Source organism: Eretmochelys imbricata, chromosome 7, assembly GCF_965152235.1.
Source record: "Eretmochelys imbricata isolate rEreImb1 chromosome 7, rEreImb1.hap1, whole genome shotgun sequence".
NCBI classification, from domain to species: domain Eukaryota; kingdom Metazoa; phylum Chordata; order Testudines; family Cheloniidae; genus Eretmochelys; species Eretmochelys imbricata.
Window position 1 is genome coordinate 56024423 of NC_135578.1, and position 14563 is coordinate 56038985.

The window sequence follows — 14563 nt, forward strand, 5'->3', positions numbered from 1 at the left end:
TATGCTCAGTTTTTGCAGCGATTTAGTGAAACAGCTGCTGCCCCAGTGTGGGCCCAGCTCTGTCACTGTGCTTGGACCTCTGGTTTACATCAATTTTAATACCCATTTCGTGAAACCAGTGCAGCCCCATGGGTAGCTGAGCCCTGAGTAACAGCGCTCAGGCCCCGGCAGTGGTGGAACCCAGAGGGGCCTAAGCAGGGTTGCTTGCAGCCTGGGCTCCTTGGCGGGTGTATATCCAGGCAGCTCTCCCAACCCTGCTAGGACTCTGGGGGGAAAGGGTTGGGGGTGGGGAGGCAGAGGCCAGGCTGTCCCCAGAGGGCAGGTGGGATGTCCTGCAGACAGCTCTGGTGGATGGAGCTCTACCAGGGACTCTGCTCCTCCACAGGGCTGCCCTTCAAGCGCAGGAACCTGCTGGCTCCAGGGCAGAAAGGGACAATTGCCCCCAGGTGGGAAAGGAACCAGCCCGCCCCTAATTCTGCCACCACGACAGGTTTTGCTGACAAACCAGCCAAGAACCGGCAGCAGCAGATGCAGAGGCCAGGCCAGTGGGTCCTGAAGAACCTGTTAACAATCCTTTTGCCCCAGTGCCTTGGCAGGTGGAACAACACATGGAGCAAAGAAGGCCCCTGGTCCCCTGAGCCAAATCCAAGCTGATCTGGCCAGGCCCTGGGCTCCTGTGCTGCCCTGTCCCCGTCAGGGACCCAGCTCCTCTGCCATCTCTCGTCAGACAGATCTCCCCAAGCCAGTCACCAACACTGAGCCCTCACAGCAGGCCCTAGAGACGGAGGAGAGCTGGCCAGGCCAGTCCAAGGAGGAGAGACCTTCCAGAGCTTCAGGAAGGCTAGGCAGTACGGGGTCTCTTCCCTTGGAGTCAGTTGTGCCCCCATGTCAAGGAGGCACTGCCCTGCTAGAGGAGGCAGTGCCCACAGTAAAGAGCTTAGGCAGCATCCAGGCAAGTTGGGGCATTAACCCACACACTTGGCCAAATGCCACCTGGGGCGGTTACATCTTGCTGCTTCTGTTCTCCCTGGATTGTTCAGCTGGACGTGGTGGCATTCTTCACTTCCTGTCCTAAAACTGTCACTGTTCACTATGAAACAGCTCTCATGCTCCACCCAGAGAAGGCTTCAGATGAATAATCACCGCTTATATTGACACAAATCTTGTTGGGAAGCAGTTCAGGTTGCTATGTGTATATGCCCACACACACACACACACAAGGAAATGGAAAGTTAACTCACCTAACAGCACATACCCTATCCTCCCGCATCCCCCACCATTACCAGGACTACGGACACCACAGCCCATCCGTGTTAACCTTAACTCTGCCCTTTTCTGCCCATACCCCTTCACCAAGTTATCTTCCCATCCCACAGTGCTGGCAGTGCCGGATAAAGGGTTGTGTGCAGAAGGGAGCGATGAGGGACTGGCATCCCCAGGGAAACATGTTCCAGCCCAGAGATGGCTGCAGGGGAGCCATTCGTGTGTCTCACCAACAAGGGATGCAGGGAGAGACAGTCACACCTCTAACAACATTCCACACTTACACAGCCCTTTGTATGATCAATGCATTTTACAGACATTATTCACCCTCCCAACACCCCTGGCAGTAAGAGAGTGCTATTATCCCCATTGCACAGATGGAGAAACTGAGTCACAGAGCAGGGACATGCCTTGCTCAAGGTCACCCAGGGAGTTGGTGGAAGAGCTGGGAGTAGGACTCCGGACCATCCTGACTTATGACCCTTGGCTCATTCCTCCAGGCAAAGCAGGAGACGTGGGGAAGGGAGGGAAGGTGTGGGGGACAGAGCAGGAATCCATTTGTCTGGGGTGGGATGGGGATAGACTGGGCTACTCAGGGTGGAAAGGGCAGGTCTGTGGGGGCGGTGGGGGTATGGGCAGAAGCGTTACCCCAGGGAGCTCCATCAATTTTCAGGAAGCTCAAAGCTTGGATAGGCCTCCAGACAGGGTGATGGGGAGGGCTCCGGTGGAGTGGGGGGTGGGGAACCGGAGGGGTAGGAATTCCCTGCATACACTGCCATCCTCCCGTGCTTGCTGCAAAGGGACGGAGCCCCCTCCAGCTAAGCTCCTGGCAGCCCAGAGCTCTGGGAACCTGCCCCAAAGCCCCCTCCCCTCATCTTCTGACAGCACGGGGCGAAACATCTCCTCCCTATCTCAAGAGGGAAGTAGCACTGCTTAGGCTGCTCGCAGACCCCCCAGGGCCCAGCGGAACCACCCCCCTCCCCACCCCAGGCTGCTGCTCCCCATCTGTGGCAGGGGACTGCCCATCCGGCTCCCATGCTAAATGATCATGACAGAGTTCTATAGTGTCCTTCAGGCTGGACTCCCAAAGCACCCACAACAAACCCATCAGGAGCTGCTGCAGCCAGCCCTGTAACGCAGCCACCTCTGGGCCAGGGCCCAAGAGCTGTTCAGCAGCACACAGCAACGCTGCACAGCCATTGAGGATGGAAAGCGGAGAAAGCCACCGTGGCCAAGTGACCACGCAGGTGATTGACAGAACACAGCTACCAAAGCCGAGACCCCAATTTCTCCAGAAAAGGGGCAGGGGGAAAGGGAGGGTTCGTGTCCACAAGGGACGAGCGGCTGGGTTCTAGGTCACAGCTGAAAGTGCCCCTAGTACCATGTTTGGACACTGGTTCTGTACTGACTCAGGAAACAGCAGCAATTCCTGCATCACCAGAGCCGGTCCTGCAGGTCTCCCAACCAGGTACCAAACAGGCTGGACCCTGCTTAGGTTGGAAGACCAGGCAGGATCCGGTCCTGGGGGGGTTGGCTCCTGGCTCTGTCCGGCTCAGAGTGGGCCTTTGTCCTCTCCACAGCCTGTCCCGTGCTCACTCCCAGGGCCCTGCCACCCAGCGGGTAGGCCCAAAGCACAGGCTTGCCAAATCCAGCTGGGCAAAGGGCAGTTCATTCCCACTGATTCGCACAGCTCTGCCTGCAGATGGCCTGAAACAAGGCTCCAGAGCAGAGAGCCCCAGCTACTCCCGCAGGCCCTCCTTTCTGCAAATAGCCCCTCTGGAGCTGGAGTGGCTTAGCAGAGTGCCTGTCACAGCAGGACTCCCAGAGGCTGGCCAGTACTCCTGACCCGCCAGGGCCAGGCAGCTGCCCCTCAGAGCTGCAGAGCTAAGGCTGGATTGGGGCAAGGGGTCCCAGAGTCCCAGACGGCTGCAGGGTCAGGCCTCCTCCCTTCCTGTCAGACAAAAGTGATGTGTGAGCTGCTCCGAGCTTGGCCAGGGAATGCAGCAGCAGCACCCTGGGAGATGGGCCAGGAATGCAGGAACTGGCGAGGTGGCAGAGGGCCTTGGTCAGTTGCTTACTCAGCTAACGGTTCCCTCTCCGCCTGCCAGCCATCCCAGGGAGGCACCGCTTCCCCCTCAGCCCAGCGGGTGCTGAGCAGGGCAGATATTTATCTGCAGATCCCAGCCACCCTAGGGCTCCTGGCATGGAAGCAGCTTGGACGCATGGGGCTGTCCCTCAGGCCAGGCCGCATGATGGGCTCCAGCTGGAGGCAGGACCATGCCCCCGAGCTCTCTTCCAGACTTGGGGGGTCGGGGGGGGAGGAAGCTGGGACAGGGACAGACCCCTACAAACATCTGAACTCCGGTCACTTCGATCAATTTCCGCTGTAATACTTTCAGTCACTCCCCTCATCCACGGCACAACCCGCTCCCTCTGGGCACCCACCCCCAGCCCTTCCCTAGCAGACAGGGAAGCACCCTCCCATACGGGCGTACACCCAGCATTCACACACACGTGTACCACAGCCGCAGCTCCGCAAACCCCAGCAGCATCGACACCGCCCGCTCAGGGCTCTGTAGGCACAGTGGGCCTCGAACCCATGTTTTCCAGCTCCAGAAACACAGGCCCCAGGCATGTGAGCTGGAGGCCTATGCCACACAGCTAAGCAGTTTAGATTCTCCGCAATAGAGGGCAGTAGACCATTACGGCTGGGATTTCAACAGAACCACAGGGTGTCTGGCACCCAGTTCCCTTAGGATCCAGGCTCCCAGCCTAAAATTCCATCTGCCTTACAGATGGAGGCCTCCTTCTCAGCTCCATAATTAATGCTCCGTTTCGCAGTTAATAGAAGGTATTGCCTTTACTAGGCATAAACAAAAACGAAAGCTGGTGGTTATCAGAACTCCACTGCGTACTAGAGAGCTCAATCTCTGCCTTGCTGGTGAGTCACAACTGAATCTGTTTGGTAATCACAGAGTGAAAGAGGACTTCCCTTTGGAAAGATTAGAACTGGCATTTTTTCAGACCCTTCTCGTTTCCATGTGGCTCTGTTTCCAGCCATGAAACCTCAGAGATGGGGAGCTAAGCAGTCTCTTTCCTGCATAGGTTTGGGTTTGTTTTTTCAACATTAAAACCAAGCTCTTTAGCATTACTCATCGTCAGCATTCTGTTTGTGCTATGAAGCCAATGGAGAAAAATGCGTTTGAAGACAAAATAAAATATTCTGCAGGAAATGGCAGTGCATATTTTTTTCCCCCTTGCACTGAGAGCTGTACACACCAGCCAGAATACACTACCCCGCCACTTCCACGCCTGAGCTCTTTAGGAGACCCGGCAAGCCAAACACGATCCAGAAAAATGTCCAAAAGCGAGTCAATTTTCTAACCCCCACCTCTCCCCGACACCTGGTCCAATCTGGCCATAACTTTCCAGAAAGGCTGACTCTCTGCAAAGATCCACCAGGAGAAGCTGCAAGGTGGGTTTGGTTTAGGCAAAGTTGGGGGAGGGGTACATTCAGCCTCAGCAGAGGAAAGTAGCTAGTTCCAACCTTTTCCATGGAAACTCACACCCCTCTATGACTCTCTGAACTGCTTATTTGCAGACTTTTTCATGCTCTGGGGGGTTTGAGTGGAAACCTTCTTCAAACAAGGGTTACATTATTTACTGGAGCCGCCTTACTCACATATTGACCATGTTCTGGTGGGGGGCTTTATATAGCACCAGTCATCCAGCCAGATCCTAAAGGGCTTTGAACGCTTGAGGCTCATCCTGCAGGCTCCTAACACACGTGACTGGCTTTACTCACATCGGCAGCTCCCTTGAAGCCAGAGGGCCCGCTGAAACCAATCAGGTTACTGAAGGGCGGAAAGGTTTGCAGGACTGAGTCCTTAATTAATGAGCTCTATGCCAGGCTTGCCTTGCCCTGCCAATGAGCCATAGCAGGCGGCTGTTTCACAGCAAGGGGTGGCGCCGTCCCGCAGGTCAGGGGAGGAAGTGACGTGTGCCATGTTTCATTACAATGGCAGGGGGAGGTGGAGTGTAGTGGGCCAAGATCCCCCAAATAACACCCTACAACACAGCGTCCCCTAGCGCCATGCTGGAGCATTGCTTTAATACCACAGCCAAAGAGGGCCACCTCCTGAGTCACCAGGACTACTTGCCGCTGAACATAGGCCTTTGCTGGAGGTCTCCCATCCATGTACTGCCCGGACCTGACCCTGCTTAGTTGGTGAGACTGGTCCGGATTGTAACCCAAGGAGCTCTTGCTTCTCTACATTCTGTCTCTGTCCAGCATGTGAACGATCCACCAATCCCCCCTCTCCCTACCCCACCTCCCAGAGTCAGGGCCTGGGGTGGGGCGTGTTGATGAAGAGAGGACCTTAGCGACCCAGAGCCAGGTCTAAAGGACAATCCAGCTCTGGATGTGGGGAACAGGCCCTCTGTGGAGACATGCCACGGAGGGGAACACACTGGGCTCCGCAATCAACAAGACACCAGCCTTCAGACCTAGCACCCCCGCAATGCACTACTCCCGTACCAGGCTGCTACACTGATATTTGGGGCCAGCTCTGGTAACCAGAAGCTGATCCACACGAAATGACGAGGACCAGGGCGCAGCTGGAGTTTCCCCATCACCTGTCGAACCTGATCAGCAGCCGCTTTCCCTTTGATCTGCTGGGCAAGACCAGCGTTGGCCAGAACTAGGTCGGAGACACAATGCCTGTGTGCGGGTCGGGTCACTGACCTCAGCCCAACCCCCCGGCCTGTCTCCCGCTGGGCTCCACCCAGCAGGTAGGCCACGGCGAGAGGTACTGGGTCACCAAACACCCCAGCACACCTGCCCTATGGCCTTGAGTCCAGTCCCAGCACAGGCCTTTCCACCCAGCTCAGAAAAGGACCTGCCATGACAGGGTCTGCAGCCAGTTGGTGGGGACCCCCTCCCAGCCAACAAAGGTCCCATCCCACCAGGGCTCCTTACCAGTTGTGGACTGGGCAGATGTGGTTGTTAGAGAGTGCCATGGCATACCTATAGGAGAGAGAAGAATGCCCGGGTTAGTCAACCTTCAATCCCCACTAGATCACCCCACCCACACACTCCCCCAGCAGCACTTCCTCAGGGAGATGTACAGACTCAGGGCAGCAGCCACAGGGAGTGTCTCCCAGAGCAACTGAGCGGCACTGGAGTGCTCTAGTTCGGAGAGCGACACTACACTCCCAGCCGAGGTTTACACGGCCCACTGATCAAGACTCAGGGAAGACAGCTTGATCCATGCAGAGCTCTGGCTGATTCCCACTACCCCTCGGCCCCTCAGGAGGGAGGGGGAGTGCTACATTAAGAGGATCACCCTCCATGCAGGTCAGTGCGTCGCCTGAAGGGTGTTAGGAGAAGGAAGCACTGTAATGAATAGGCTGGATGACATCAGCTCAAATTCACTGAGCAGCCGAGGAACAGGCCAGGGAGAACCTGTCCTCAGCTGTACCCTCCAGGGTGGGGATGCCTGGCCAGAGCACCTGAATCGGTATCTGGTCACAGCATCTCCCCAGCTGCAGCAAGAAGCCTGCACAGCTATCCTGAGAGTCACTCCATGGTCTCACTCGCCATTCCCCGCCTGCCAAGTCATCACTGCTGGATTTCCCTGCTGTGGGGGGCCCATGGAAAGCCAGGGAAAGCAGAGTCTAGTCTAGCCTCCGTAGTGTCGAATAAGGGAGTTCTAGCAGAGGGGCGTGGATCCCCACTGCCATCCAGATCCCTCAAGCAGCAGGGGGACCCTCCTGCTCCCAGCCCCCAGGAATCTCTGGTACCCCAGCAGCATTCTCCCCACGCTTTTCCCCCCAACACACCCACACGCCAGGGCTTGTGCTCTCCCCAGCATTTCCGTCTCTTTCCTCAGATCCTCCTGGCCCCCTTCATTTCCAGGGGCAAATCCCCTCCACTCCCTGCAGACTGGAGTGGGGAGCGAAACTCTCCATCTCGTGCAGCCCCCAGGGTTCTCTGCCCCCTTTGAGCAGTTGCTCCCCAACCTCTGTCTAGACTGTTTCCCAAGCACCAAGGGGCATCTCCTGGCAGCAGCTGGAACACATGCAAGCACATTCTCCCTCTGACCCCATGCTGCCCACTGCCTCCTCCGGGCCGAGCGTCGCTCTCCCACTGCCATGGAACCTCCAGGCCCCAGCACTCCAGCCGCATGCCCAAAGCAGGAACCTCCGGCTGTTTCAGCCAGCCAGGCTCCTCTAGGGAAAGGGCTCAGTGTGTCCCTTTCACATGCACAGTCCCATCCTCCAACCACACCCGCCCGCACCTCGGTGACGCTCACAAACACACAGAGAGAGAGAGGATTCATTCACAAGCTGCATTTACAGATGGCTGCCCCTTGGGATCCAGGGCTGGCTGCCAGACAGCGCTGGGCAGCAGGGCTTGGATTACAAATTAGCCACACGGCTCATTAAAGGCAGGAGTGGCAATCACTCAGAACTTAGTGGCTGCCGAGGTAGGCGAGCCCAGTTACAGCGATGGATCTAAGAGGGTCGCCCAGGAGGGACAGGTGGGCAGCTTGGCTCATGTGCCTTTCCCAGAGAGAGGCCGGGATGCTGGAGAGACTGAACAGAGTCAGACAAGCAGGCACTGGGCCCAACGCTGCTCAGGGCTGTGCTACTACACACCGGCCTCTTGGAGCCACTAGGGCTCAGGCCCGCAGTCCTTGTGCGTTCACAACGCCTGCTGATGTCGGGGGCACAAAGATGCAGGATCAGGGTCCACCTTCGCAGAACTCTGTCCCTGGGGTAGCGCACTAGTGACCAGAGCAGGGGACAGGGGCTCAGGTCTCCTACTCAGTATGCAGCCGCAGAATGGTTAACGCTTCCCGGAGGGCACAAGGCCTAATGGTTAGCGTCTAGCATGCTCCAAGGCCCGGGGGGGGGGGCGGGCTGGTGGTTCTCCACGATCTCTTTGCACTGACCCTTCTACACCAGTTCCCGCTTCGAGAAGGGCAGCTTGATGCTCTGCCGGCCCCAGAGCATTGGGCGGATCCTGCCCTGAGCTGGCTCCAATTGTGGGCAGCTGCTGACGCTAACGATGACCAACAGCCGTTAAAAATAGGCACAAGCACTAGTAAGGAACCTCTCGAGTTACCACGGTGGCCACGTAACACGCCCGGAGTACTAGGGGCGTTGTACAGACAGCCAGGCCCAAGGGCAGCGCTGCTGGGGCACCCACAGGCAGGGCACCGCTGCCTGGCGTACCTCACTTGAGGCACAATTCCATAGGGCTACAGGGTCCCAACCTTGCCCCAGATCCTGCTCTCCCTTCCCACGGGCTGCTGTTAACCCTTAGCACCCTGCTAACTCCCTCCCCTGCTCCCAGAACAGGCATCGGCAGCTCAGCAGCAGCTCATCCCAATGCGCCTGCCACGAGCCCAGCTGGGATAGCGCAACTAAGCAGGCAGAATACCCAGGCCTTCCGGCCCTGCCCCTCCAGCGCACAAACCACCGTTTCTCCTCCAGTTTCTTTATACCCCCCCGCCTTGCTCTCCCACAGGATCTTCCTGTCCCTCTGCCAGGCTCTCTGATGTGCACAGGCTGGGGTCTGTCAGCGGAGCAGCCAGCTCAGCGTGACAAATGACAATGCCAGGGGTGCAGAGGACCTGGCTGGATTTTCCCATCCCAGGGGGCATCTGTGGCACTGGCATTTCAAGGGCTTCTTCCGACAGGCACAGTGACCCCATCAGGTGTGGAAGCCACCGTCACTGCACGGTGCAGAAGCCATCTGGAGAGAGCAGCACCCAATGCATTTCTGCTCCCCTTCTATAACCCTCCAGGTGCAGCGGTTACTACAGCAGCCAGAGGAAGCTTTAGCCAAGACAGCTCCTCTGGGGGTATCTGGCCCATGAGAATCAGCCCTGAGGACACAGCCAGGGGCTACGCATGTCTGAGGGAGGGTTCTGGAGAAATGGAGCCTCAAGGGAGCTCTCCAGAGAGGACTCCAGGTAACGCTCTGCCCTGAAGAGGGGCTGTCAAGGTGCCTTTGGCAAGTCCTCTCCACGGGTCCGTCTGCACTGCAATTGGCAGACATACCTGAGCTGGCTTTGAACTAGCCAGACCAAAGCTAGCTCCAGGAATGATAGCGGTGAAGCTGGTTATTACTCCCAAGCCACGAGGGGCAGACACAGCCACTGTTACTCCAGCGAGTAGATCTAGCTAGATCCTAGCCAGCTGAGGTACGTCCACACTTGCTGCAGTTCAGACATACTCTCAGCGGCTCCAGGCCACCTAAACCCAGTTCACAGGGCCATGACATCCCAGTGCTGAAAGCTCCCCCTGGGCTCTGCAAACCACCACCAGCCCCCAGGCTGCGTTCCCAGCATCGCCGGGACAAGCTTCTGCCAGTGATGCAGGAGTCGGACGTACCTCCAGTCTCACGCTCTCACCGGCGCTGGCTCTGCAGGGCTAGCTGGAGTAATCAGCAGCCCTGAGACTGGAGCCACACGAGGAACAGGGCTGCTCAGACTGTTTGTCCTGTCGGAGCAGCCCTGGGCCATGAAGGCTCAAGGTTTACACCCACTGCCAAGAGCAAGAGCCGCAGCCTCCCTTTTCATATCAGTTTCAGCAGCAGCCAGACGGGCAGTGCTGTGGGCTGAAGGAACTATGCTGTCCCCTCTTATACATATGGGCAGGTGAATGGCACTGAAGACTCTTCACCAGGCAACATTCGTTGGAGGCCTAGTTTATTTACAAATGTCACTTAGGCAGGGTGACTGATGCACTAGCGTTGTTACTGACCAGCTCCATGCTGTTTCATAGGGCTAGAAAGCGAGCAGCCCATAGATCTCTTTGCACTGACCTTTCTGCACCAGTTCCCTACAGGAGAAGTTGAGGGTGGAGGCATGCAAAGGTCCATGGCTGTGGATGCAAGTCAGGAGGAGGATGTGTAAGGAGCTGAGAATATTGCACATCTCTCTCCTGTCTTCAATACAAAGTAATGCAGTCAGGCAATTGGCGTGGCTGAAAAGGCCCCGCAGGGTCCAGTTTTGGATCTTGCACTCCTGGATTGGACTAGGATTATTAATACAATTCTAGCATAGCAGTGTTGCACGAGTCAGAGAACTCTGAGACGCTGCCTGTTGGTTGTCTCAGCCAGCCAGATGCCTGAATTCAGTAACGCATGCAGGAAGCAGCTTTATCCATGGCAAGTCACTTAAAGCACAGTAACGTAGGAACCTAGGCATCGCCCAACCAGATGGGACCAACAGTTCATCTAGCCCAGTAACCCTGTCTCCTGTCCAGCTGCAACAAAGGAAGACACCACACCACACACCTGAAACCGCACTTCAGTTTCCAGATGGGGGTAGGAGGTTCATTATCTTCACTTTGGAGTTTGCTGCTTTTTCTTCAACTTTGCATTGATCCACAAAGCTGCCCGGACTCCCAGGAACCCAGAGCATTTGAGACAGAGTTAATTCAGAGTGGCTCCAATACCGGCAGGGTCCCGGGGGCTGAAAGGCTCCAACAATGGGTAATGATCAAAGGCAACCGGGAAGTGGCCTGTTTGATTCAACTACTAATGGTTGGGGATGACAGGAAATCAGGAGCCCCACCAAAGACAAAGAGACTTGGAGATTAGAAAGGTGAGCAAACAAACTGTGATTCAACTTCACATCAGGGGTGGGAGGGGGAAGCAGGAGAGTTGGGGAGAAGCTGAAGAGTGACACAGGACAGCAGGTTAGATGAGCTGGGCAGCAAGAGAGATCAAAGCATCCTGGGCTGGTAACCAAGCAGGCGACAGTCAGCTTCTGGCTTCAGCATGACCACGCCCAGAACACACCTTTCAGTTTTGGGCACCGGGAAGGCACTGACCCATTTGCGGGGAGTTCAGAGAAGAGCAGTAAAAATGAGCTGGAGCAATGGATTCAGGAGAAGGGATTAAACAAGTCCGGCTTGGCAGAGTCACTAGGGAGGGCGATTGGAGTCTGAAAGTACAGGAGGGGAGTAAGCAGGGGAGAGGAAATGGAATTACTCAGGGCAGCAAATGGGGTGTAAAGGGAGCTCGGCTCAATTAAACTAGGAAAGGGGAAGGCTTGGCTATGCTTAGAGAAAAATTCCTGTCAGTGAGACACGTTATCCTTCGGGAATCCTCCCATGGGAAGAGGCAAAAGCCCCATCGCCTGGGACCTTTCAAATTTGCTTTGGCAAGAATCCCGGGAAGTTCACAGGAGGGACTGGTCCTGCCTGGGGAAGGAGAGAGGGCTGGTTTAAAGAGGTATTCTCCATCTGTAATTCCTACCAGCACAACCCACAGCAGGCACCAGATGTGGGTATATCGAACCTTCAGCAACTGCTGCTAGGCTTGCTACGGGGCTGGCCAGCCCCTGAGACACTGACATCTCACCTAGCCCACCCCATGCCCAGGTAAGGTGACCCAGAGCCTTGAGCTGTGCGGTCCAGCTAAGACACTGAAAGGAGCATAAACCCTCCGTCCGTCTCTTCATCAGCCCTTCCTATCCACCCACCTCTTTCCCTCCAGCCCACCTACCTCGGGGCTCCCCTAGCCCAGCCCAATTTGCAGGATGGTGTCCCACCTGTTGCTTTTCCTGAGACCTCAGCTGGCGCTGAGCACCCATAGGGGGCAGTGATGGAAGGATTGTTGCCCAGGGCCCACTAGGGGGCAGTAACGGGGGGCGGAGAGGGAGCAATGGGGGGGGATCACCAGGCAGTGACGGGGAGGAATCGCTGCCCAGAGCCTAGGGTCCCATGGGGGTAGTGATAGGGGGCAATCGCTGGACAGGGCTCACTAGGGGGCAGTGATAAGGGGAGAGGGGAGAATTTCTGCCCAGAGCCCCCACAGGGGGCAGTGATGGGGGAGAATAGCTACCCATAGCCCAGGGCCCCCATGGAGGGAATCGCTGCCCGGAGCCCAGGGCCCCCATGGGGGCTGCGATAGGGGGTCGCCGCCCCGAGCTGGGCTCCGGGTGTCCGCGCTCCCTAGCGCCCCCCTGCCCGGTACTCACACGATCCACATGCCGGTGATGGTGACGGCGGGCAGGGTGACGGGCAGGATCCCCCAGGCGGGCATTCTGGCCCCGAGCAGCCAGCAGCGGCCGCGGCGCGGGCCGGGGTCCAGGCGGGGCTCCCCGGGGGCTGCTCGTCCGAAGCTCGCCCAGAATCAGCCTCCCCATCGGCGGCGCGGCGCAGGAGCGGGACGGGGCTGCCCGTGTGCCCGAGGCCGCAGGGACCCGGCCGGGAGCGAGGCGCGATCAACGGCAGCGCTAGAGCCCGCTGGAGCCGGACTCCGCTTCCCCAGCCAGCTCTGGGCCGGCGGGAGGAGCGACCCCGGCTCGGGGCGGCCCCGCCCCTAGCCCAGCAGGCACGTGTGCGCGGCGCCGGCCGGGGAGCCCGGGGCGCTTCTCCTGCGGGACAGGCCGGGTCCCCCCAGGCAGGGCGGCTCCACCTTGCCAGGAACCCGGGGCCCTCCCCGCAGCCCTCTCCGGGCGGGGGCCCCTTGGTGGCCCTGGGCCGGGGGGTGCCTAGCATGTGCCCTGCAAAGGCTCTGCCCTAGAGAGGGACCTGCGGCTGCTCTGGCTTCTGCCCCCGGAAGGAATGTGGCATGTAACCAACTCCCCCCAGCGCTGTCCTGCACCCCCTGCTCCCCTCCCCAGTGCACTGGAGGCAGGGCTGGGGTCCCCGCCCAGCGCTCACAATAAGCCACCTGCTAGAGTGGGCCCAAGTCTGGGCAAACCAGGAGCACCAGGGAGCCCCCAACCCTGACTCCAGCAGCAGTAAGTGTGGGCAGGACCCTTTGTCTATCTCCCACTCAGCAGCTGGGCTCTGCTCTTGCCCAGTCTCTGGCTTGAGTCGGAACAGCGGCCCTTAGCCAGCGTTTCTTCCAGTGCCCGGCCCTGGTCGGGTAGAGCAGGCACCTGTATGTCCAGGGGACGGTTGGGTAGAGATGGGAAGTTTAACTCACCCAGCCGGAGCAGGTGAGAGCTGAACATGCATTGAAAGACCAGCACCACCCCTGCCTGACTGCAGCCCCCCTCACTGCCATGCTTAGGGCAGCCAGTCAAGGCCTCCCCAAATCAAGGCCCTGGGTAACTGCACCCCCACCCCCCTGAGTGACTGAGAACAGTGCAGGGAGAAGGCAGCTGGGGAGCTCAAAGCCGGCCATTTGAGCAGCAGCCAGAAATGGCCTTAGGGGAGGTATCTACATGGGGAGAGGGATAGCTCAGTGGTTTGAGCATTGGCCTGCTAAACCCAGGGTTGTGAGCTCAATCCTTGAGGGGGCTATTTAGGGATCTGGGGCCTAAATCAGGATGAGTCCTGCCCTGTTCAGGGGGTTGAACTAGATGACCTCCTGAGGTCCCTTCCAATGCTGATATTCTATGAGCCCCACAGCCAGCAGGAGCTGTGGCTATGTAGGTTTTTAACCACGCTCCCCCACAAAGACAGCGATAACCCTCTCTAGGGCTGTGCAGGTAGGATGGGAATAGGCCACACAGTGGGGTGGATCCTGCCAGTTCCTTTCACCTCAAGGATAGCCCTAAAGGTTCCCCCCTCCCCCAAGCGGTGACCAGACTGCCACCAGTTATCTTCAGACAAAGCAGCTCTCAAGCCCTAAGGAGACAGGGCGGGGGAGAAAGGCAGCTACTTGTAACACCGCCACCGTGAATAGCAGCAAGGCCTGGAAGGGTTTGTTTGTGGAAACCTGGGTGGCAGCTTCTACTGGCTAAAGCTGCACGCAGAAGCCTGTGAGCTTTCCTGCTGGGGAGTTAAATTCAGCCCTGCTGACTCCTCTGCAAGCCAGATGGGGAGGGAACAGCTAGCAGGGTTTCCCAGCTGCACCTTCACTTCCATTGCAAGTCTCAGCCTGCATTGATCCATTTCGATCAGTCCGCACCTCTGGATACAGCTGTGTGTAGCAGTATTGCATGCTGGGAGTTGTAGTCTCTCTAGGTCTTCTGCAGCTGAACGTAACCACGGGCCCTTTAATTGAAGTTTGTGGGTTGTATGGTTCCAAACAGCAAATTCAGCCTTAGCTATCACAGCTGCGATCCCAGGCTTTCCAAACATCTTCTGCAGTCAACCACTAACCGCAAGGAGTTTTGCACTAAGTGTGCTGTACTCTTAAAACATCTTTCCCATACTACATGCAGGGGAGGGGCACCTAGGTCGGTTCCCCCCAGGATAAGAGAGAGAGGAGGTGTGTGGCTTGAAAGTTTCTCCCTCTCCAACAGAAGCTGGTCCAATAGAAGACAGTAGGTGAAAGATAAGGTGGGTGAGATACTATGTGAGCCCTGGGCTAAAGCTCCGG

The 14563-nt window shown here is 57.6% G+C and overlaps 1 protein-coding gene across 1 annotated transcript in view; it reads right to left on the reverse strand.

Annotated features, from left to right (window-relative positions):
* Positions 1-12328, reverse strand: part of LOC144268294 (transmembrane protein 150A-like) — a 30513-nt gene extending 18185 nt beyond the window's left edge. The window contains exons 1-2 of the mRNA XM_077822996.1: positions 12264-12328; positions 6242-6289 (exon numbers count right to left, since the gene is read on the reverse strand). Coding sequence (XP_077679122.1) covers positions 6242-6289; positions 12264-12328 — 113 coding nt within the window. The remainder of the gene's footprint in view (positions 1-6241; positions 6290-12263) is intronic.
* Between the last annotated feature and the right edge of the window lie 2235 nt (positions 12329-14563).